Source organism: Anser brachyrhynchus, assembly GCF_964034855.1.
Source record: "Anser brachyrhynchus genome assembly, chromosome: 11".
NCBI classification, from domain to species: domain Eukaryota; kingdom Metazoa; phylum Chordata; class Aves; order Anseriformes; family Anatidae; genus Anser; species Anser brachyrhynchus.
In genome coordinates, this window is record NC_137706.1 from 14730950 (window position 1) to 14754082 (window position 23133).

The 23133-nt window shown below is 46.5% G+C and overlaps 2 protein-coding genes across 14 annotated transcripts in view; one reads left to right on the forward strand and one right to left on the reverse strand.

The window, feature by feature from the left end:
* Positions 1–18476, forward strand: part of NTRK3 (neurotrophic receptor tyrosine kinase 3) — a 207510-nt gene extending 189034 nt beyond the window's left edge. For all 8 annotated transcript variants that reach the window (XM_080607080.1, XM_080607078.1, XM_080607079.1 and 5 more), the window contains 2 exons: positions 1715–1873; positions 4768–18476. In XM_080607080.1, the coding sequence (XP_080463206.1) occupies positions 1715–1873; positions 4768–4953 (345 nt within the window). In that variant the 3' untranslated portion in view covers positions 4954–18476. The remainder of the gene's footprint in view (positions 1–1714; positions 1874–4767) is intronic.
* LOC308200775 (uncharacterized protein) overlaps positions 10481–23133 on the reverse strand; it is a 114863-nt gene continuing 102210 nt past the window's right edge. For 4 of the 6 annotated variants that reach the window (XR_013955795.1, XR_013955796.1, XR_013955798.1 and 1 more), the window contains one exon: positions 10481–22802. Coding sequence is in view for 1 of the 6 variants with exons in the window: in XM_080607088.1 (XP_080463214.1) it covers positions 15753–15836 (84 nt within the window). In the remaining 5 variants the exon portion in view is untranslated. The remainder of the gene's footprint in view (positions 22803–23133) is intronic. The other 2 variants (XM_080607088.1, XR_013955797.1) reach the window with 2 other exon arrangements.

The window sequence follows — 23133 nt, forward strand, 5'->3', positions numbered from 1 at the left end:
GGACATTCTTGGGAGTTCAGAGCAGCAAGCTGAGACCACACCAGCCAAGGCATCTCTGCATAGGAGCTGTAGAGCTGCACGGAGCTTTTTATCTTCACGCATCGCAGTTCCGAGCATTCTGCACTTAGGAATGAAAGATGTTCCCAAGTCTTTTTAAACTCCTTCTCTCTTTTGTAGAAAGAGACGTTCAGAGTTAGAAACAGGGCTGGTCCACAGACCTCTGAGCACAATGCAGCGAGCCCAGGTCCAAATTCTGTCAGACCCCAGAGGGATCTGGATGGCACCTTCTGTGCAGGAAGCCTGCTAGGCACTGTCCCCATTTCACAACCTATTCCAGCAGTGCTCCCCAAAACTGTCCCTCCTGCTTCCAAGAAATGCGGCTGGTCCCTGTACTGACCCTTCCCCACTCTGGTTTTAATCAGGCAGAGAAACCGGTGGGAGCTTTGGAAAGCCAGGAGCTTGGAGGAGAGCTTTTGTTTGTACAAGAAACATTTTCATCCAAACAAGCACAACGATCTCATTATTTTCAATAGCTACACACGTGCAGGAAAACTAGAAAGCCTCTCCCCCATTCCTTCATAGGACCAGAGAGATTTCTGCCTGTTTGATTCAGCTGCGGTGCTACAAAGTTATTAGCACTTGCTTTTTTTGGTGTCCGTAATGAGACAAGCAGACTTCTGAGCAGCACCACAAAAGCACTGTCTCTCATCACCGCTAAACCCTTGGACACTTTATCCTCAGCAGAAACGAGTGCTGGAGCCTCGTGGCTGTGCTGCTTCCAGCGCCGGCTGGGCTTATCAATTAGCTGCTTCCCCACAGATGGTGCTTCTTGTGTAGGACAGAACAGAGGGAAAAAAAAAAACTTTCCCTGCTTAAAGACACTTGTTTAGAAATCTCTAGTGAATCTGAAGGTAAATTCATCTGCTTTCGACATCTTTGCATGTTTTCACCTGCTGGACTCACGTGCCCTAGAGAAGGGCAGACTGTGATGGAGAGAGGGCCTTTCCCTCACTTAGCACGCCCCGATGGGACTTCACCCACGGGCTCTTCCATTTCCAGGCTCTCCAAAGGGGCTGGCTTTCCTGCCTCCATCAAACACTGGGCATATCCCTGCCTGTAAGAGCCTGTTCTTTACAAACAGACCGCCTTTTTGCAGTGCGGTCCTGCAGTCATTTACATATTCAAAGCACTCTTTGAAAAGGCCTGTAGCACAGTTTTACGAGTGAAAAAACCTTCCACGCAATTAGGTGATGCGCAGATGCCTGTGTATGGATTTTAGCAAGCCTTGCCGAGGAGGGACAAAGCCCTCTCTGTATTTCTGGAGGGTGCCTCAGAGCACCGAGGCCCTGCAAAACTCATCCCAGCACCTTGCCGAATGCTCTGCTCCTTGCCTTGCCTCCTGGCTCACCACCAGTGTAGGGTCTGAGGATGTGCCTGGCAGTTTGTCATTTGATTTCTTTACAAGACCGTTTTGGGAGGAGACAACATCATTTATCTCGATACATTTCACTCCCTATCCGTCATATTAACCAGGTGGGACTGGCGGGCAAGCCCCTGGGTGGGCAGGGAGGCAGCATCCAACCTAGCTCTTTCGAGCAGCTCCTTGTTGATGGAGCTCACGGGGAGGCCCTGTGTTTGTTCACGTTATGTAAGGGCTGCTCCCTTCCCAGGGCTCCGTTCACTCAGATCTCCTCGTGCCTTTGTCCTCCCGCAGGTTGGAGGACACACCATGCTGCCCATCCGCTGGATGCCTCCGGAGAGCATCATGTACAGGAAGTTCACGACAGAGAGCGACGTCTGGAGCTTCGGGGTGATCCTCTGGGAGATCTTCACGTACGGGAAGCAGCCCTGGTTCCAGCTCTCAAACACAGAGGTACAACAGTGCTGAGATACCTTCAGCTGGAAACACTACTTGTTACCATCTCTGCTTTCCAGACTGCTTGCAAAGCGATCCATACACTGATGGTCCTCTCCTTGGCATTATTTCTTTTTCAGATTATTTATTTTTTCAAATTATTTCTTATTATTTCTTTTTTTCTTCAAATTATTTCTTTTTTCAGATACAGAGATAAGAAACTTCAGATAGCAAAAGTGTCATTATCTCCATTTAAGAGCTGGGGAAAGCAAGGCATTCAGGAATCAAAGGGCTCTGCCAAAGCCATGCAATGGGTTATCCCCAGTCTCTGCCCTCCGAGTTCCTGACATACCTCCGTAACAGCCGCACCTGATAAACTCTTGGGTGCTGACAGAATACCCAAATCACTGCTCAGATATAAGTTATTGAGTCGCCCTGCATTTTCTATGCTCGCTTTCTCCTTATTTTGTAGCTGACACTTTTACTGCAGCCTTCAGTTTGTGAGAAAGTGTTTGAAGCATGTTATATGGCATGTGGCACACTTCTGCAGGGCTGTTTGCCATGGGGACACCTATTATAGAGTTCGCCCCTGTTCCTTGAGGATGGGACCCAAGGGGCTGGTTCATCCTTGTTATTTCTTTGAATAACAGTGTAGGGCTGCACTGTAAAAAAGTTGAGGGAAGGCTGGCTAGGATTAGCAGAGTGTCAGAGCCGAGGTCTGAGGCACATCAGCAGAAATGCACTGGAAGATTTTTGCTCAGAATAGCAGGGGGTATTATAGAAGAGGAGCCAGATGCATTGACAGAGCTGTGTGTGGGAACCTTGAACATTTTTATCCTACTGTGTATCTAATGGATTTCAGAAATTTCACCTTTTGTAATGAGAAATGTGCATTTTCTGCTTTCTGGATATAGATCCCTTAATTAAGTGAGTTGCAGAGATGGCAAATCCAAGGTGTTGCTTTACATCTCTAATACTTGCCCATTCGTGTGCTCAATGGGGCCTGACTGCATATCCCAAAGTAGCACACGCAAACATTTTAGAGACACAAACAATGGAACAGACAGCGACAGAAGTTATTTGTCACGCTACTTAATGAGCTGCTCTTGCATTTCCCTGGGAGGGTAAATACAAACGCACACAAATGAGCACATGTGGCTTGTACATGGGTGAGAGGCATGCTGGAAAAGAGAGCTCAGCTGTCCTCATGCTTTCTGCCTCAGTTTCCTCTGCAGGGTAGTGGGGCTGAGAAAAGTACCCCTGGCAGGAGGAGGGATAGTGAAGAGCTGCACAGATGCAGGGTATTGGTTTTCCTACCGTCCCTGGAAGAGCTGTGTAATTCCCTTTCCTACTGCTGCATCCGCTTCTTCCTGAGAGCTGAGGGCTCTCACCCAGACCACACTATCCTGCTGGGAGGGAGCTGTATTAGCTCTCATTTGGCTCATTTGTGAGTCATGGAGAAGGGGGCAGAACCCAGGGGACCGATGCCTCCTCCAGCTCCTGGACGAGGAGACATCAGAGCAACGCAGCTTGGCCACCACCGTGGAGCCTGGTGGGCCAAGCAGCAGCACCTCAGGTGAGGGCATTGCCAAGGCTTAGGTTTGCCTTCCTTCCTGCAGTGCCTGCGTGGCCTCGTGCCGCCAGAGCACTTTCAGCAGGTTTGTTCAAGGCTGGAGGAGACCCTTCCACAGCAGGAGGATGAGGCAGGGAACAACTTAATCTGAAAGCCTCGGCCAGTCCATTAGCCCTGTGCCCTTTGCTCTGGAGAGACAGGGCCCACCACAGGGCTCCTCTGCATGTCCAGGATGCCTGTCAGAAACCGTAACTTACCTCCTGTACCTCCTACCTCCTCTCACATGTCAGTGCTGCCAACAGCTTTGCCTGCGATGCAGGCTTCTCTGCACACTGCATCCGCCTTGGCCAGCTTTCAGCAGATCCTAATCGCTCCCCTCTGCATTTATATGCAAACAGCAGAGCGATAAGTATCCGTTGAGCTGTGTGGCAGGGCCATTACTATTCATAACTGATAAATTCCAAACACCCCTTGCTGGGTGGCTTCCCTCAACACACTGCTTGGGATCTGCGTCTGTCTGCAGAGCGTGGCAGGTCACTCGCACGCTGCAATGCCGGGACTCATCGGCTCCAGCCAAGGAGGCCAGGAGGTAATAGCAGCTCTCTGACAAATCATACCCTCGTTCCCTTTGCATCCATTCCTTCGGTGACCAAAACTCAAACAGACACTTAGGGGATGCCACTAGCATCCCTCTGAAGAGAATTTCATGCTGTCCAAGAGCTCACATTTCTCTCATTAGCAGCACTGACCTGACCCAGAACAAACTGTTAGCGCTGCAGTTTTTTTTTTTCTCCATCACAGATGTGATTTGAGATGAAATTTTTTTTTTCCAACTGCTTTTCTGTGTCAAAATGAAGCAAAGCTGCCCTTGGAGATGAAGGTAGAAAGAGAAGTGCTGAACTCTCTCGTAGAACTCTCCTGGGCTTTACAATGGAAAGGACTCTTGATTTTCAGGGAAATAAAACAACATTTCAGCTGTGTAAAATATCAGTTTAGTTTGGGGATTGTAAAGCTTTTTTTTTTTTTTTTCATTCTTCACCTATCAGGAAAAACCTGACAACTTCAATTAAAACATCACGCAATTTGCTTGTAACCTCCTGCCTGGAGGGTGCAGTGAGGGAGGGAGGTGCCAAACGATGAAAGTTTTGAGGAGCTTCAAGACTGCTTCTGGAGAAAAACTTTTCAATGTAAAACCGTCATTTCTGACACACAGATGAGCACTGAGGATCTGTAGACCTCTAGGCTCCTCAGCTTTTCCATTCCCTCAACGGCCAAGAAGTATCCGGGACAGGACATTATCCAGCTGGTGCTGAGTGATTCTTCTCTTTCTTTCTTTCAGGTCATTGAGTGCATTACCCAAGGCCGAGTTTTGGAAAGACCTCGAGTCTGCCCCAAGGAGGTTTACGACATCATGTTGGGCTGCTGGCAGAGAGAACCTCAGCAACGGCTCAATATCAAGGAGATCTACAAGATCCTTCATGCTCTGGGCAAGGCCACACCAATCTACCTGGACATCCTTGGCTAGCAGTGGCCACTTGTCAAAAGTCCCTGCTCCTTCCTTCCGTCCTTCCCTCCCTCTCCCCCCCCCCAAGTCCTTTGCCCCTCAGCTCCCAAGCAAACATCTTCATATAAACTCAAGTGCCTGCTACACATACAACACTGAAAACAAAACAAAACAAAACAGAAAGCAAACCAACAAAAATCCCACAAAACAATGACCTGTAAGGCAGTTTGGCTTATATATATTTATAGATATCTCTCTATATATAAATTCCACACCAATACAGAAAGAAGCTGCTGTTACAGAAAAAATTATAAGACTTAAAAAAAAAGGGAGAAAAAAAAAGTACTTAAATATATATATATATAATTAAAAAAAAAAAAAAGAAAGAAAAGAAGAAAGGAGAAGGTATCTTCCCCCGAGCAACGAAGCAGTGAATTGTAACCCTGCTGTGAGTATGGTTCGGGCTGTTGGGCAGGGCTCTAGTCTGGCTACAGCAGTGATGCCAGCCTGGGTAGGAGCTCTGGGAGGAAAGCCCTGCCCCGGTTGTATGATATGCACTGAATGTGTGAAATCAGTCCTCCCTTTTTGTCCTTGCCTCCCTTCCTCCTTCCCAGCCCACAGGTGATGGGCGCAAAGCCAGGGCGGTGCCCCTGGATGAACTCTTTTACTGAGCCCTTTCCTCCTTCTCCATCCCTCCCTGTCCCTCTCTGCCTTCCTGCCTTTTTTCCTCCCTCCAACATTTCAGGACAATTTTTCTAATTTGCTGATTCTTAACTGTATAGACTCAAGGCTTTCAAACACACAGTCAAAGGATTGTGGCACCTACGGGTAAAACACACGCCGGGAACCAGCTGCCCTCCCGCAGACAGCGCATCGGCCGGACCCAGCTCTCCCTCCCTCTCCGGGGCAGGAGAGCAGTGGGACCGAAGGGACCCCCCTTGGGCTGAGGGGCATCCTAAGACCCATTCCTGATTCATCCCAACCCATTCTGGTGTGCGAGACAGGAGTTTCGTTCTTCTCTGTGCCTGGCAGAGATGGCGATGCTGGGAGGAACAACCCCCCCGTCCCCAACCCCTGCCTTTTCTCCCCATCCTTCACTTTCGTTGAGGCCATGGGATTGTTCCCCCTCCCTCAGCTGTCCACACCACAGCCATATTGGTGTAGACCCTCAGCAGACAGGGTTGCATCCCCTGTTTCATGCATGGGGGAAGGCTGCAGTGAGCAGACCAGCTGGGAATCGCTTGCATGCCAGCTGAGCATGCGTATGGGGTCAGCATATCCCAGTGCTCTCCCTCCCCATCCTCTTCCCTTCCCCATCCCTGCCCCATGCCTCAGTCCAAGCCTTAGGCACAAGCCAGCGGGGGCAAGGGAGGGGGACAAGGCTTGTGAGATGGCTGGGAACCTACCAACACCTGCCTGCGGCCCCCTTGCCATTCTCCTCACGTCCCCATCCCCTGAAAGGATTGATGCATCTGCCTTTGAGCTGTTGTGAAATGCAGAGGCTGAAGAATAGCTCCACAGGCAGCCCCGGGAGGAGGGGGGAAGGAAGGGAAGGTGCCTTCAGGAGCAGACAGCTCAGCGGATGGCTGCAGTGGCCAGCCTTGCATCTCAATGAGGATAAAGGGCTGACAGCAGCGACAGGGGGTGCTGGGGACAGCCAGGGAGAGAGAGCAGCATCCTCCCTACAGCCCACCTCCCTGGAGCAGGAAATTATCCCTATCTGGGGAAAGGCTGACTCAGACGCTGAATCCTGCCCATCCAGGCTGGGCTGAGAAAAAAAAAAACCTTCCTGGGTTGCTTTTTTTTTTTCCTCCAGTAGTGGAGGACGAGGGGGAACCTCAGCTTGGCAGCCGCTCTCAGGAGGCAGAGAGCGGACGCCACAGGCATTGTCAAGGCAATTTTGAGAAGGCGACAATCGCCGGCACAAAAATAGCCTGCTCGGATGTGGTGCTTGTCTGGAAGGGAATGCAGATAGGGGAGGAGGAGACGCAGAAGGGATCTTGACTCCTTCCCAAAGCCAGAGTGGTGTTCAGGGCCAGGATGCAAGAGGAGATGGGTGGGACTGGCTGAGAACTGGTTATGGCCAGCGACTGAAAGGGAAGGTTTTGCATCCTCTCCTCATTCTCCTCATCTCTTGCCCTTCTCTACCTCCCACTCATGGCTCTGACCTTATGGTTTCAAATGAGACAGGAGACAATTCTCCAAGGAAGTTTGTGGTGGCAGCAGTGTCTGTGGGTTCAGTCTGTGCTTGGGTGAGGGGATGGGTGGCAGTAACCACATGGGAGTAAGGACACAGCTTTTTTCCTCACCCGCCAGCTTAGGTTCATCTCTGGAAGTGAAAAAGACTGGTTGAAGGGTTGCTAGCCCTGGCATGGCTCTCTGTATGCAGGCTGCTTTGGCTGAAAGGACTTCAGAGTGTATGCAGGGAGAACAAGTGATGGCTGTTCACAGCCCAGTGCCTCCAAAAGAACTCCCTTTCCTGGGGCTGCCTGCCCCATACCCAAAAGACCTCCTGCTCTTGTGGCTCCCAGGCACTGTGCTGGCCTGTGCCAGGCCACCATTTTGTCCGCCCTCCTCTCTGGGTCTCATTTCTCTTTTTACCAGTTTCATAGGCCTTTACACAACAAATTACCTAAAGACACTGTGTTCCCATAGCTGACGCTATTCCCCTAGAACCATCCTGCATAACAGCTATATCTTCCTTTCCCTCCTTCTTTCCTCCTTCCTCTCCTCCCCACCACCACCGCCCTGTCCCTCGTGCCAGCTATTTGTGTGGTCACGACAGTGAGGCGAGCGCAGGAGCCGAGCATCTCACCAGGCCTCTGGGCCACGTGGTGAGGAATAAGTCTGTGAGAGGTGAGGGGATGGGCCCCCAGAAGATGTGAACTGGCTCGGACCAAGGTTCAGGCTGTCTGCATTGCTATTAGCCCCACCAAGTGCAGTGACTGCCTCAGAAAAAGGCCCTTTTGGCAAAGCCAATTGTGAGCAATTGCTCAGAAGAGCAGGACGAGCTGCGGTGACATCTCCCTGGCTGCCGCTGCTGCCCTGTGGCCCTTGGCCTGGTGGTGCTGGATGGAGGTTTATTGGCGGGGAAGAAGGGGCTGTGTTGTATTTTGGAGACGTGATTGAAACTGCTGCACCCCTTTTCGGTATGACAGGCCTGGTCAGGCGGGGAAGAGAGGCCTGGTTTTGGAGGGAAAGAGAGAAAGCATCTGTGCTGAGTTCCTGGTGAACACCCCGAGACCTCATTTGCAGAAGAACCTTCCCTGGGCCATAAGAGGAGCAGCCCTTCAGCATGGATGATGGTCCCTTCCCTGCAGAACGAGGGGCTCTTGAGGGGATCCTGCCACTGCCCCACTGCATGTCAAGGGAAGAGGAAGAGCAGATATGGGGGAAACCCTCACAGAGTTCCAATAAGTCTCATTGTGGGCAGCATTTGGAGACAGAGAAATGATTATGTGCTCCTTCTTCATTTCCAAGAGAGAGACATCCCATTGCCTGGCCTCTGCTAAGAGGGGAGAGCTATCCCTGCTGCACGGGAACACCAGCAGGTCTCATCCAGGTCCAGGGCAGGCTAGGCCTCACTCCCAGCACACCAGTGTGCTCAGGCAGATGTTCCCACCACCCAACATCCACCATCAGCAGCTTTCTGAAGGGCCTTCCTGAAAGGGAGCTGGGAGGAATGCTGCTCTGGGCACTGCTCACAAGGGGCCGTGGTGCCCATTCGAGCAGCATTCTGCTCCTGAGCACTGCAAATGTGAGCACCAACTCAGTCCCTTAACAGTGTCACTGACATGGTGCTGTCCTGGTGGTGAGGGCACTATTTAGTGCACGGTAGAGATGGCAATCTCATGCCAGGGCTGCAAACTGTGGGCAGTAAATTTGGCTCTAGCCTTACGGGCTCATCAGTGGCCTGTCTTGTCATTTCCAGCCATTATTTTTCCTTCCATCATGGTCTGGCAGGCTGCAAGATGAAAGCTGAAATGTAGCTAAGGGAAGCCTTGCAATGATCTGCCAGACTGGAAGCTCACCCTGTCTCCCACAAACATTTGCTGTTTGGTCTTTCTAAATGTCCCTTGATGCATATATTTTGGGGGTGCAAAAGAGCCTGGGCTGCCTCATTTTAGGCCTGGGCCTAGGCCTATGGCGTGTTGAATTGCAGACAGGTGGCTCTGGGAGCATGTGCTGCACAGACAAATGTGAAAAGTCTGGAATGCCTTTAGAGAGGCTGCTTGCTTGAGAGACATCATTAGCTTTGAGCCGTCTGCTTGTCCCCAGGAGTGGGCGGAACAAGGTGATAAAATATGTGGGGAAATAAAAAAGCCAAGGAAAGGGAAGGGCTGGTTTTAGAAGGCAAGTGAGTATCTTGGGTTGGGAAATTGAGACTGATTTCAGGAGTGTGGCATAGAATTTTAAGTACCACAGTGTATACAAGCAAAGAAAAAACAAAGGAGAATAGAAACATACTAGAGCACTAGGACATTCTAGATGTAATACTGGGCAAATACTGGTTTATAAAGGAGACATATACCAATAAAAGCAAGGGACCATTTATCCAGGCAGGGAAAAAAAAATAGGCAAGGTTTGTGTTCATTTGTGATTTTTTTTTTCCTGTAAGAAAATACAACTGTTTTCCTGTAAGAAAATACAACTGTTAAAAGGAATAACAAAGTTAAGTTTATAGGGGCCACAGACAGGAGTATAATACTACATGAGCTGGTTCCTTCCACATGAAGGGCTCTTACCTCCCCAAAATCTAGTGCATGAGTTTCCCTGAGTTCAGGCTATGGATCAAAGAATGCAGACCTGGGTCACTGCAAGCCCACAAAACCATAAGTAGTTCTGAACACTTGATCATCAGTCATTCATGTGCAAATCTGGGTGGAGACTGCGTTCCATTTGGCAATGTGATCTTCAAAAGTTGCATTAAATCTTGCTTGATTTTCCTACATCCTTTGATGTGTGCCCACATCCTTTGCCCCACTGAATCCCAGTGGTTAATGAAATGGCAAAGCAAGTAGCTGAATTTTTGGTGCATTGTGTCCATCCTTGTTTCCTGATCTGGCCAGGAATGAGAATGGAGCTAGGCTCCAACTGAGTATCAAAAATAGAAGAAGAGAAAGTTCCCCTCTCAGCCGTGCTTCCCAGGAGTAGCCAAACTTGCTCAACACTAAGGTGCTCCCCATCAGGCTCTTGCATCAGTACACCTGTAAGGTTTCTTTAAGTTGCTGTTAAGCTGTTAAGTCCCCCAAAATGAGAGTGTCCCCTTTGCAAGTGACATATTGAGTTTCAAGCCTGGAGAAAGTAGGTGTTTTCAAACATTCATTCTGGATGGCAGTGTCATAACTGGCACAGGCAGAGACGTCAGTTGCTGCTCGAAGATGAAAATGTGAGCATTTGGGCTCTTCCATTTCTCTTATTCCCTCCCAGTACACTACTGAGCAATGAAACAGCTCCCTCAGAGAAGTGATAGGAGGCCCATTGCTTGCAACTTTGACAAACTGAACCAAGGAAAGAGATAAGAGACCAAAGAGAAAGAAGAAAACAATTTATTTTTTTTTTTCTGGGACTGAACTAAGTGAGCTGATAGGTTGTTTTCATCTTGATGTCTTTAATTTCTCACAAACCCAATCTGATTGGTCTCTTTACACTGAAGGAGTGGCCAGTATTTCTCCTCTTTCCTGCTAACCCCGCAACAGTAGCATCTCTCCAAGGAGAAAAGAGGCACAACAAATCTAACCATCACTTCCCCACACCATCAGGAATCCTCTGTGGGAACTGATCTCCCGCCCAGCACAAGTGACTGATCCTACAGCTAAAAACTTGAGCAGTTGTTCTGTCGGGGTGTTTAACTGCTGAACTACTGGCTTCTTAGGACAAGGTCCCAGCAGGGAAGGACTGAAATACCTCTAAAGAAAATCATAGCTCTGGGAGGTCCGGATATTTTTTCGCATGCTTTCTCTCTCTCTCTGCTGGTTTCCAACCTCCCCAATCTTTGTTGCTTGATATTTAGATAGCTGAGTTGCTGCATTCACTGCGTTCAGAGCACAGAGGGCTGGTGAAGCTGTTTGATTTCGATGTGGTAGGAGAGATAAGATTTCTCCCCCTGCCCTCTTCTTTTTCTCCCTATGCAGCTCCTGTCCTTGCAGTTCTCAGGACTTGACTAGCAGAGTTTTCAAATGAAGCGAAAGTCTTAATGTGAGGTGAATCCCGAGACCACAAACAGTTTGGACTTCAAACAGTGAGAAAATTGGCGCCGAATGATTCCGCACACAAAGCAGAAAACTTTCATTTCCTGCAGGCAGGATGGAATTGACTGTTATATTAAGACTTCAGAAGGAGCACTGCCCCGGAGTAATTTCACTGCTGTCAGGCAATGTTGACATCTAGATTAACCTCTGTGCAGTGAATTTTACAGCAAAGCTCATTGTAATGCATGTGGGGTATCTCCTGTAAATCCCAGCTGAAGCCCATAGTGTCCCACCCTTCTGCACAGGAGAAAGGGTCGGGGAGCAGCCGCTATCATTTCTGACCCCAGCAGAGCGTGACTCTAACCTCATCCAGGCCAGTTCTGCTGAAACTGATTTTCTACCCTGCTATAGTGACAGTAGCTCCGGCCTGATTTTTTTTTTTTTAATTCCCTAAAGAGGTTTACATCACAAGGCTGACTTTTTTTGCTAGTGATAAACAGCTCCCTTCACACATCCATCCAACAACCCAGACCTAATTAAACGGCACTAGTTAACCAGTGGCAATTAGCTGCTTGCACTGATTAACTCCAAAGCATGCAATCCCCACAGAGCACTGATCAGACCTCGTCCAGGACTGAATGGCAGACAAACTCCCAGCTGATGAGAGTCGATGGCATCCAACCCTACCCACTAGCCCACAGGCGCACTATTAACTCTGTCTACCAAACCAGAACTGCATAAATTAAAGAAGTTCAAACTGCTCACTCAGTGCAAGTCAGAGGACATTACAAAATAAATCTCCTGATTCCTGAACTCAGTGCTCCCACTGTTAAGTTGGAAGTGGAGGCCAGAACCAAGCCCTTTTGTCTTTTGCTGGAAGAGCAGGCTGAGCAACAAGAGGCATGAGCCCAACAGCTTCTTCACACTCTTATGTGTAGAGAAAATCCTGTCTGTAGTATTCAAGATGCATCTCTGAAATCCACTTTTTCATGAAAAAAATCAAACCACTAACATCTGAAAAACTGGAAGAGGAAAGGAAAGTATTTGTTTTTTTGTTTTTGCCACACCTTCTTATTCATACACTTATTTTCAAACTCAGGCATTCCTCTGCAGTCATCTGCAGAAAGGTCTAAACAAGAGACAGATATCAGGTGCAGAATAGATTAGTCACTAACCATAAGGGCAAAATCTCACTAGTACGTCTGGAAATCTCTTTCAGAGCCTATCCATCCCTTCACCAACAGGTCTTAGTAGCAGGTTTATTGTTATGTTTGTCAAAGTCATTGAATAGACTATGAAGTGGTGACATGCCTGAAGTTCCCCTCAGATTCAGATGGAGCTATGTGCTCCGGGTACTTCTGAAATCAGGCCCATAAGGAAGATCACTTCAAACTAACATTTACCATTCCCAATCAGAATGCAGCTGAGAAGGCTATCCAAGGTTATAGAGAAGGTCAAGCTGTTGCTTTGGACTGGGGAAGGAATTTGATGGACCAATTTAACCGCCACAGCACATCAAAACCTGGTGGCTTCATTTAAAAAGTAATCAGTATTGTATTTCGCTTTAGACATCCGTGCATTAGTGTTCTGCAAATATGATTTCCTCTTTGTTTGCATTATTGATGCCATAAAATGTCAGACACATTAAAGAAAAAAAAAAAAAAGAGGCCAACCTTTGGGGTTTGGAATGATTCTGGCTGAATTGCAGTTGGGTTACTTTTCTTTTTATTTCCCATGGTAGTGATGCACTCTTACTCATTTTGCTATAGCTTTACAAAGAATTCTCTGTAAGTGCATCTATTCAGTCAACCTTATTTCAGGAAACACATAACCTTGATATTTTTTTGCTGTATATGGAAGAGTGTGTATGTGTGTGTGGAGGTGGGAAGAGGCATGGGGGAAGTGGGAGCATGGAGCTTTTTACAAGCGCCCTCCTGTGTCTGGTAGTAACTTGTTTTTCTGCAATGCTGTGTGACACCCTTCTGTTCAGGTGGCTGGGTTGATTTAATCTCAAGAGCTGACTTTTGTGATCTTGATTTGAGGCCTTCTGGTTTTGCTCTGCCCAGTCATCTGCTTTCACCATTCAGCAGCCATGTGCTGTCCACAATGGTGCCTAGATGTCTATGCCACAGAGATTACAGAGCACTTGAGTCTCAGGCATGTGATAGAGGAGTTTTAGCTCCCTCAAGTCCTTGACCAATGGCAAGTTTGCTGATTGAGTTTGGTATCTAAAGTCCTCCCCACTCGAGGCTCCCTGACTACTGTTCCCAAGGCAAATACTATTATCTGCTAAATGTTTTTTTTCTCCCAGACCATTAAAGAGCACAAGCTTTGTCAGCCATGTACCTTCTGCCTCAGATGTCTATAACGAATGCTGATCTATTGTTCAATAATCCTGTGAACATTTTGGAAGAATATTCTCCCTCTCAAAGTGTAAAAAAACACCCTCCCCAATTTTTACACTATTTTTTGTTCATACCCTTTCAAAGAATTTCCATGGGCTAGAGGGAAAAGCTGTCTATCAGTCTGTCCTGTTAACTTGTTTCTACTTTGATGCACTCAGCAGGGAGCTCAAAGCTGTGGTTTGTGTGGTTTTCCCTCCTGCTTACCTAGTATGAGAATTAGGGTCTCTATCTTGAAAGTAAAAGTGGAATAGGGTGGAATTCTCTCCCTTATGCAGGGAGCTTCATCAGTGGTAAAATTTCTCTTGGGCTTTTCTTTCGACTGACAGCGAGACTTGGGAGCAGGTAGAGGGATGCAATGCAGGAGTCTAAGGAAGTGACTCAACTAGGAGCTGGACTGCAAGGTCACCTCTTCGCCTACCAAGCCCTTCCTACTTTCATAGAGCAAGAAAACCCCAGCTTTTAATTAACAGCTTCTTGTCCAGCTTTCATGTTCCTACACCAGTTTTGATGGCCTTCAGATGACCTTCAGATCTTCTCATCTTCACAGATCTATCTCTGGGGTATCCAGACAGTCCAAAGAGGAGACAGCAAGGTCTGAATGGGTATTTAATTCAGTGTATTTCTATTCATTTTTCATCAGGGGCAAAGACAGTGAAAGTGACAGAACAGAAAAATTATTTTCCCCAACAGGAGTAATGCAGTTTCTTTTTAAACTGAGATATTTAAGATGCCATGCAGCAGTACCTATAAATATGCCTTGAAATGTTGAATGAGCACAAGGAGTCTATTTGATTTTGTTTTTATGCCTGTAATTTCTCTCACCAAGAATTCAGCTGTTACTCAGCCCCCAGCAGGTTGTTCTGATTGCTGGAGAGATGGTTGGGATTGATTCCGACTGGGATCTTTTCGAGTCCAGACTTCTTCTCATGTAGCTAGACTGAAACAATGGAAATAATCAGAAAAGGAGTGATTTGTTGTTGCTGTGTAACTAAACCTTCTTGTGCAACAGCCGGCTAAACCTTGAAGGGGTTGAACACCCACAACTTTGTCTGAAGTCAATGAAGGCCGTGGATACTGGTGATCGCTGTGATGTTAGGAACAGAATGTCAGGAGAGAAGAAGAGAAATTATACAAGAAAAAAAAGAAAAAAAAAAACAAGCAAGAAAAAAAAAAACACAACACATTGCATATGAAAAGAGATTGGTTGGCTTATAATACAAGAAAATCCACTGCCGTACATCCGTACATGAGAAAAGAATCAGAATATTCACCCTGGCAACAAAGAACATTGGCCATCAAGACAAGAGCAGATCTCTACCCTACAAACCTCCCCTCACTTTTAATTTCCTTTGTCTCCTTCTGCTAAGACAAGACAAATCCTGCTTTATGGCCTCCTTGAAATCTGAAATTAAGGTAAAAAGCAGATTTGGGAGAGGAAGAGAGAGACCAGATCCTGCTGGATGGTGTCTGTTGTACTCCCTCTTTTTTTCTTTTTTTTTTTTAACACCCCTCTTTCCTTGATGCACCTAATATTCCCAGTGATGACTAACCGGTTCAATCCTCAAGAACAAAAAAAACAGCCACTAGGACGGGAATTTCCGTGGATCTACCGACTGGGATCAGCACCGGGGACAGCGGCTGCCGGCCTCACACCATCCCTCTCCCCTCCCATCCTTCCTCCTACACAAAATGGGCAGCCGGTATCTGTTTTCAAGTGATGGAGGATGGGTTAAAACGCCAAACAATCAATCTGATACGAGAGAACAATTCTTCCCCCAGAATTAAACCTTCTGCCCCGCTTTTTCCCCACACTTGTGTTCCACCTGGGAACGTTTGGTCTCTTATTTGGATTGTGAAACTTTCCTATCTTCTAGTCTATGGGGACAGCCTGACATATGGAGAGAGACTATACTGTTAGCAGTTTAGAAATTGAGTATTTATTTCATGTGATTCAGCCTTGACCATCACCTAAATTTACTGTTTGTAACGAATCAACGGACAGATCTCCTGGAAAATTCAAAGTAAGGGGCATAAAAATGACACTGTAGCCCCTGAAAATCATTTCAACATCAATCCATAAAAAAGTCACATTAATGTGTAATGGAGAACTGTCAGAAAAGAGTCAGCCAAAGATGAAAAGCTATGCAGGAAAGAGCAAGCATCAGTAGAGAAGGCTCTGAATGGAAAAGAAGTTATACCTCATGTATAGAAGAAGGCAGGTTCTTCAGTATCCACCTTGGTTAGCCTGCATTCTTGGGGTTTCACTAAGAGAAGCTATGCAAAGGGACGTGAAGGTCCAATCCCATCCCTGAAAAACATAGGGTGAGGAAGAAAGGATAGAAAGGTAGGCCAGAAACATGGGCTCTTCCTCCCTCCCCAGCACATACGTCCTCCTACAAACAGCTTCCTCCGTATCCTTCCCCCACGTACTCCAGCAGTGATTTGCAGTTGTGACTATGGTACATCTGGACTGGTGCTCAGAGAAAGTGAGGACTGGGAAGTGCCTGAGACACAGAACCTCAAAACTTGTGAGTAACAGTCCTGAAAATAAGGAATTGTGGCCAGTTTTCTGATGCTAAGGGACATCCAGAAAGGAAAAAATTGCAGGGGGCTGCAAAGATGATTTAATAAGGGCCTCAGAGAGCAAATGGTGCTGAGGGAAGGGAGCAAGGAAGCCTGCTGGGACATGGGGAGAGGAAGCAAATAGGCAAGGACTCGATTCTCAGTAAGCGGTCAGCCATAGTGAGAGTAGTAAAAGTCAGATATGAACTGGGGTAAGGCAGCAGAGAGTTCTGACCAGAAGAGTGCTATGGATGTGAGGAAGCAGTCACTCCAAAATGATGTACTCATCTGAATGAGTGCTGAAGGTTTGGAGAAACATTCAGCCTTGCTGCGCTTCTCCCTGTCCCACCTACTCTGCTTCAAACCCTTACAAATACTACGATTTCCACTGCATTTATTCTGCTCTCTGATTGCTCTGGTTTCAGTACAGGCTGTCTTGTTTTAGACCCCTCACTTGCCCTGCTCAGCCCCCACACCCAGCCAATTCCCTGTGTGAAAGAGAACTGCCTTTTTTTTCTTTTTTTTTTTTTCTTCCCCAGAAGTGTCCTTTAAATTTTCAGCTAAACTGGGAGGCAATTTCTTGCATGAGAGCTTCGTATAGATAGGCTTAAAGCAGAACAAAAATAAATAAATAAATACTCTAAATAACCTTCATCTCCCCTACCTTGTCTTAACGAAGTGCTACTTTACATATGTTATTTCAATAGAAATGAAGGATTTTTGCGCAGGCAAACAATTGACATTGATTTAGCTTTCAGCAAGTACTACAACTCCCTCTGCCTCTCGTGTGTCAGGTAAAGAGACAAGGTTTCCCCAGGTAAAATCGAGGGTACACACCCTCAGGCATTTCCCATGCTGGCACTCTTGTCACCAGGAGAAACGCCAATCTCCAAAATATGCCAAGGGTATGTTTAACATCCAGGAAACTGCTCCTACACCTAGCTGACCTGGCCTTCGGCCACACAAGCAGGCTTGGCCCCAGAAAGTGCTGATCCACAGCTCACTCTGGGAGGAGAGCTGGCAGCAAGAGGGGGATGGGGCTAGATCCCAGAGGAAAGATATTTTGGTAGAGATTTTGTTGTTACTATTATTTAAACCAGCTTATTTTAATCTCTGTTAATGTCACTGAAAGTCTGCATGAGCAGAAAACAAATCCTCTGGTGATGCTTGCTGAATTGATTTTTTTGACAGTCTTTTTTAAAATTATTTATTTATTTATTTTTACCCCATGCACCAATCCACGTATTTTATTAGTTTGGGGCTTTTTTTACATCCTTTGTATCCTATTTGCCAACTGAATTGCTGGTTCTCAACCTTTTCCATCCTGCAGTCTCCCCTTCTCCAAATCACAACTCACCCTTCTCCCCTTCTGGGAACAACCCAGGTTACCCCTCAAGGGAGAACCTGACAAGAGCAAGGTGGTCGCGATGTCTGCCTGCCCAGCCCACCTCCACTGGCCCCAGCTCAGAGGAAGAGGCAGCCTGATCTGGGTAGCGGCCGAGGTAGGGTCCCTGCTTCTCCTCTACCTGCCACGCCACGTGCATCGAGCACACTGCCACCGTGGAAGGGGACGACTGATACAGTGTTAGTCAGACTTACAAGAACACTTTTAAAATTAAGGATTTGCAGTGAGGTCAAGGGACCTTTTACTAAAGTGCTGAGGTATTTCCCCTCCCCAGACCTCCCCTTCCCTTCTGCCCTGCATTGTCCCTTCCTCTCTCCCCAGCCTTGAAATGAAACAGAAAATTATTTTTTTAAAACTGTGTCGATAATTTATGTTTAGTATAAAGGATGATTTAATGGCATCACCAAAGGTCATTTTTTTCATCTCCACCTTACTGCCCCAGCCCTGAGGCCACGCGCCCCCTCCTCCCCATACGTCCACTGCCCTCCCCTCCACGCACCTCACGCATCCCCCGCCACCACCACACCACCAAGACGTGCTCCAGGTTCAGCCAACGACCGCTGGAGAACCGAGATTTCAAAGCGAAACCTCCGCTCCAGACCACCACAAACTGGAACCATTTCCACCTTTAAAAATAGTCAGTTGCTGCAAATGAAAGGCAGACTCATTTCTTGAATTACGTAAGTTTTTTTTTTAAAGCCTTTTATACCTATTTACGTGTGCGCGTGCGTGCACCACGTGTACACAGGGGTATCTGTGCGCACAGATGCACACGAATCTCTCTCTCAAATATAAATATATTGTATGTTAGAGCTGTAAATATTCCTTGGTCATGTGTCTATGTCTTCTTCAAAGTATCATATCCTCAGTGTTACGTTAACAACTTCATTTATTGATTGATGAAACTGTGTGTAGACCTGTACCCTCCTGACATAGTTTATGTAGCTCTCTCTTCTCAAATAAAGTACAAAACTACCACTAGCTGGTCCTCCTCTCCTTTCTGTTCCATGCTGAACATTCAGCTTTAATTCATAAAAGTTTATGCTGAAAATTAACACATTTTCCAGCCATCCCAACAGCACAGGAACCTCCAGATGATGCTTTAGAGCTTTTTTTAGAGCTTGTGTCAGGCCAACGAGTATAATACTTATAACAAAATGCAATAATCCATAGGTGAAATATTGTCCAAAGTGCAGTAACTGAAGGTCTGACTATTGACCTGATTTCTTCTTCGCACCCGCCCCCAGGTACAGACTTCACAGCTCACTTCATCCTGGTAGAGACGACAGAGTCCATGCTGCTCCTCCCCTCTGTCAGTGGGTCTCCACACCGCCACATCAAGCAAACCCCTCACAATGCAGAAAGCCCTCCTTGACTCAAAAAGGATTCAATAACTTCCTTGTGTTTTGGGGTTTTGTTGCTTGGAGAGCTCAGCACCTAAACTGAACATCCCTGAGGACATCTTGGGACTGGAATCAAGATGCAGGAATATGGCACAGTTCACCACTGTCACCTTGACTCCTGACACTGGTTTCAGGCAGAAATAACCAGAAGCAAAGGATTTTTACCACTGCAAGTTGAAAAAAAAGCCTTTTCACAGATATACTTACTGGGCAAAACCATAACGGTGATTTGTGAAGTAACACTTAATTTACTGCAACTGACACCACACTCTAGCTGCCAGGAATTTGACTGACAATTTCTATTTATTTATATCCTGCTATACAATATCTGCCTTAATGTTGTAATTTTTTCTGATTGGAATTTCACAGTGTCTGCCTGGATATTTATTGATCATAAAATAATCTGTACAACCTGTTGTACTCAAAGCAGGGACAACGGATGCCAGAGAAATCACTTGACAGGATCCGGGTACCAGTGTCCAGGTAACAGAAGATGTTCAGATGCTATTTTTATGGCATTACGTATTACCAAGAACCAACCTTTTGAACTGCTTTTCTGCTGTTTCCCAAAAGCCCCCTTCTGAAACACTTCCAAGAGCCTGGTGTTGGTTTCCTACCAGCAACTCCATATGGACCCCTGCAAGTTGCCTCATTTGCAGCTCCTCACTATTGGGAAATCTCACCTTCACAAGGAAATCTGGTGTTTTCACAACTGTTCACTAATATGGCCCACAAGAGAACTGTTTGGCTCTTTCAGCAGCAGCGAGACTACATTTTTTTTTAATTTTATTTTTGGCATGCAAAGACGGAAGCAGAAAATTTCTGCCCACAAGGGAAAAACTGTGAAACTTTGTCCCAGTTGGGAGTTCCTATATTGCCTTGTGAGCAGTCTCTCTTTTTTATTTATTTTTATTTTTATTTTTTACAGCTTCAGTTATATAGCTTTTCAGTATCTCCAATAGATGAGGCCTCCTTTTCCCCATGAGAATACACATCCCATGCCAACCCACCCCACAGGCATCTTCCCACCAGCATCCTCCCAGTGCAACACTCCTCCCAACCCAGCACGTACACATACATCCCAATACTCCCACCCACCACTCTTCTGCCTGCTCCTGCTCTTGTTCAACAGGAGCCCAGATTTAGCCTGCTCTTTTCTCCATAAATGCCACACTAGTTATTTGTTCCTGCTGCTTTCTGAGCCCCACATTTCGGCTGCAGCCTCACCCCTCATCAGACACCTCCCTTCCCCTTCTCTACACCAGCAAAACAAACAAGAGGCTGACAGTTTGCATTTTAACCTCATTAGCTGTGGCTAGGCAGCCTGATGGACAAAGTTTCCTTTTATTATTGATTTAAAGCACTTATGTAATAGAAATCTTTGGAAATTCGTTAAAAAGCAAATAAAGAAGAAAACAAAAAACCCTAACCATCTGAACAAATTACCTAGGAATCACCCCATTCTGTCCCCTTCCAGTGCCTGTTGCAGGTTCCTGCTGTTTGTCTATCTGAGATGATTACGAGCATGGAGTGGCTGGTGGAGCATCTAATGGGGCTGGGAATAAAATGACACCAAAATAAACAGCAGCTGAGATTGCCTACAACAGGGCTGTCAGTCTGCAGCATATGCCCCGCATCTGACAGCATCCCCTGGGGGCAGGCAGGCAAAGGAAGGAGCGAGGTCCATCAGGGCTCCCTGTACTTCATTCCTGCCACCCTCAGCTCAGGCACACGCAGTAACCTTTTCAAGCTCTGTAAAACCCTTCACAGATTACCCTTTAAAAAGCAGGAGAGGGAAGCAGACCCCTCCATCCCCTCTGGGCAGATGGAAGAGAGAGGTCCTGGCCTTCCCCCAGGTCGCAGAGCTCCAGACAAAATTAACAGCACAATGTAATCATAAGGTAAAAGCACAGGGCAGGAGTGGGGGAAGCTATTTCCTGCTGAATTGTGGCTGCCGTTATTCCCAGAGAAAAGCAGCAGGTATTCAGGAGCTTCTCATTAGCCAGCGTGATTTCCATTAGGCTGTCTATTAACATTTTGTGGCCGTAATAAACAGCTACATAATTAACACAAAAAATGAGCTCTCTCTAGGCTACGAAAAGTGGCCAGAACAAGCTGGGAATAGCACAGAGGGGCTAGTTCCTGTCTGGAAATTTCTGCCTGGAAAGGAATTGCTTCTTCCATCCTCTCAGGACAAATTCCCTTCCAAAGAGCCACTTTTTAGTGTTCCAGTCCTCCTGGCTCAGTCTAGGGGAACACATACCACCAGTTTACAATTGGAAAAAAATCATACAGCGGGGTAGAATTTGTCCTGCAAGTCCCACAGGGAAAATTTGGGGCTGCCCAGGGTATTCCCTATCCCTCTGCCATAGCTATGATGAGCATTTTCCTCCTAAAAACTGACGGGGCAAGAAATACCTTGGGAACATGTGTGATCCCAGCTAGCAGACAAGTCCCAGGAGCTCACAAAAAGTCCCTGTGGAAAGAAGATGGGCTTAACATAACGTGGGCACGTCTAAAACCATGAAGTACTCCAGCACTTCAGGCTGGGAGCTGATAAATGATGGGGAACACTGAGACAGAGAGGGAAATCGTGACCTTCCCAAAGCCTGTCACCGCTTTTCCATGCCTCCTCCATCCTGCTAACGGCATTGACTGCATTTCTGAGTATTGCATTCAGGGGGAGCTTGCAGGTAGCAGTGACTCCTCCTAGCCCTTGCCCTCCTCCCCACCGACTGCCAAGGGTGCCACCGGTAAGCCCATGCAGGGGAGATGGAGGACATGTCATTTTGACAGGGCTGCCTGTCCCCTGCCTCTCGCTTCAGGCTTCTGCTGCTAAGAATGTGTGTGCCCTTTATCATAGCTTTGAAATAGAGAGAGACACTTTGGAATTCAATTAGTCAAACTGTTGCCGCAGCAACAAAAACATATAAACTTAAATGATTTATACTCGCAGACACCACTTCAAATAAGAATAAATTTAATACAGCAGCTGGGAATGAAATGCATTGTACAATAAGAAAATTGTATTTTTTCTTTCCCCGATGATAGGCCTCAAGGTCTTAATGCAATATAGATGAAAAAAGATATTTGGGCAGAAGGAAGCGGAATACATTGTGCTGTATGTACAATGCCTGCTTGGAGAGTACAACATATAATGAGCATGTACATCTAATCACAGAGCTCCAATTCTGTTTGCAGACAGCCACAGATCAAAGATTGCAGCTAGCAAATTGACTGCTTGGTTTCACTTTCTTTCTTTGACTCTCTTCCATCTCATGAAACCTTTCCTGTCAGTCCCCACCCAGGAGAAAAAACAAATCTACCATTACTCCAGCAGCTTCTCCATCCGCTATAGAGCCAGGTCCCAGCCTGGTGAAGTGAGATTTGTGGTGGCTTTTTTGTTGCTGTTGGTTTTTTTTGGTCTTGTTGTTATGTTTTGTTTTCTTCCCCCCTAGCAGAAATGCTTTAGTTCAAACACAGTTCTAGGATCTGAAGTAGAAATTAGTTCCAAGAAATATGCAGGAAAATTCTCCTCAAAGTTACCTTGTCTTCTAGGAGACAATTAAGCCGCCATTGCCTGTACCCGACAAAGCCTGACCAACATAGACACGCTACTTTCAACGGGAGCAGAGATTGCTCATCCCTTTGGAGGGCCAGCACAATGTTATGAGCAAGTCATGCAAGAACTTTCCTGTGTCTTTCATCTAACCTGTTCAAACAGATGGCATTTCTAGTGGAAATAAGGTTTTCATCTCTGATTTTGATCTCTGTCCAGATCATGCTTATAACATCTCTCCCTGCATTTCATGAGAATTTAAACTAGATGAATCCTAAGTATTCTGGGACCATTTGTGGAAAGGCAACCTCTCTGTCTTGGGTTGTGTCTTCTGTAAATACAGGTCTGAACGTAGGAGACAAAAGGCAGAAAATTAGCTTTGAGAGAAACTGAATAGATTTTTTCTAAGAAGAAACAAAAACATAGGCTTTAGTTCTAATAGTAGTTATGGGCTCCTCAAAGGAAAAGAAAATAGGGTGAGGTTTTATGCTTTGTTTTAGGTAGGAGGTCAAGAGTGCTGCTTATTATCAGAGCTAGCAGGTGGGGTGTAGAGTTCAGGATGCTTTGAGCACAAATTGAGATCAACACCTGCAACTCTCTTTGGCAGCTTTGGAAAGGCAAGCACGCAGATGCAAAACAACAACTAAACAAAGCTAAACAAAGCTAATAATGAAAT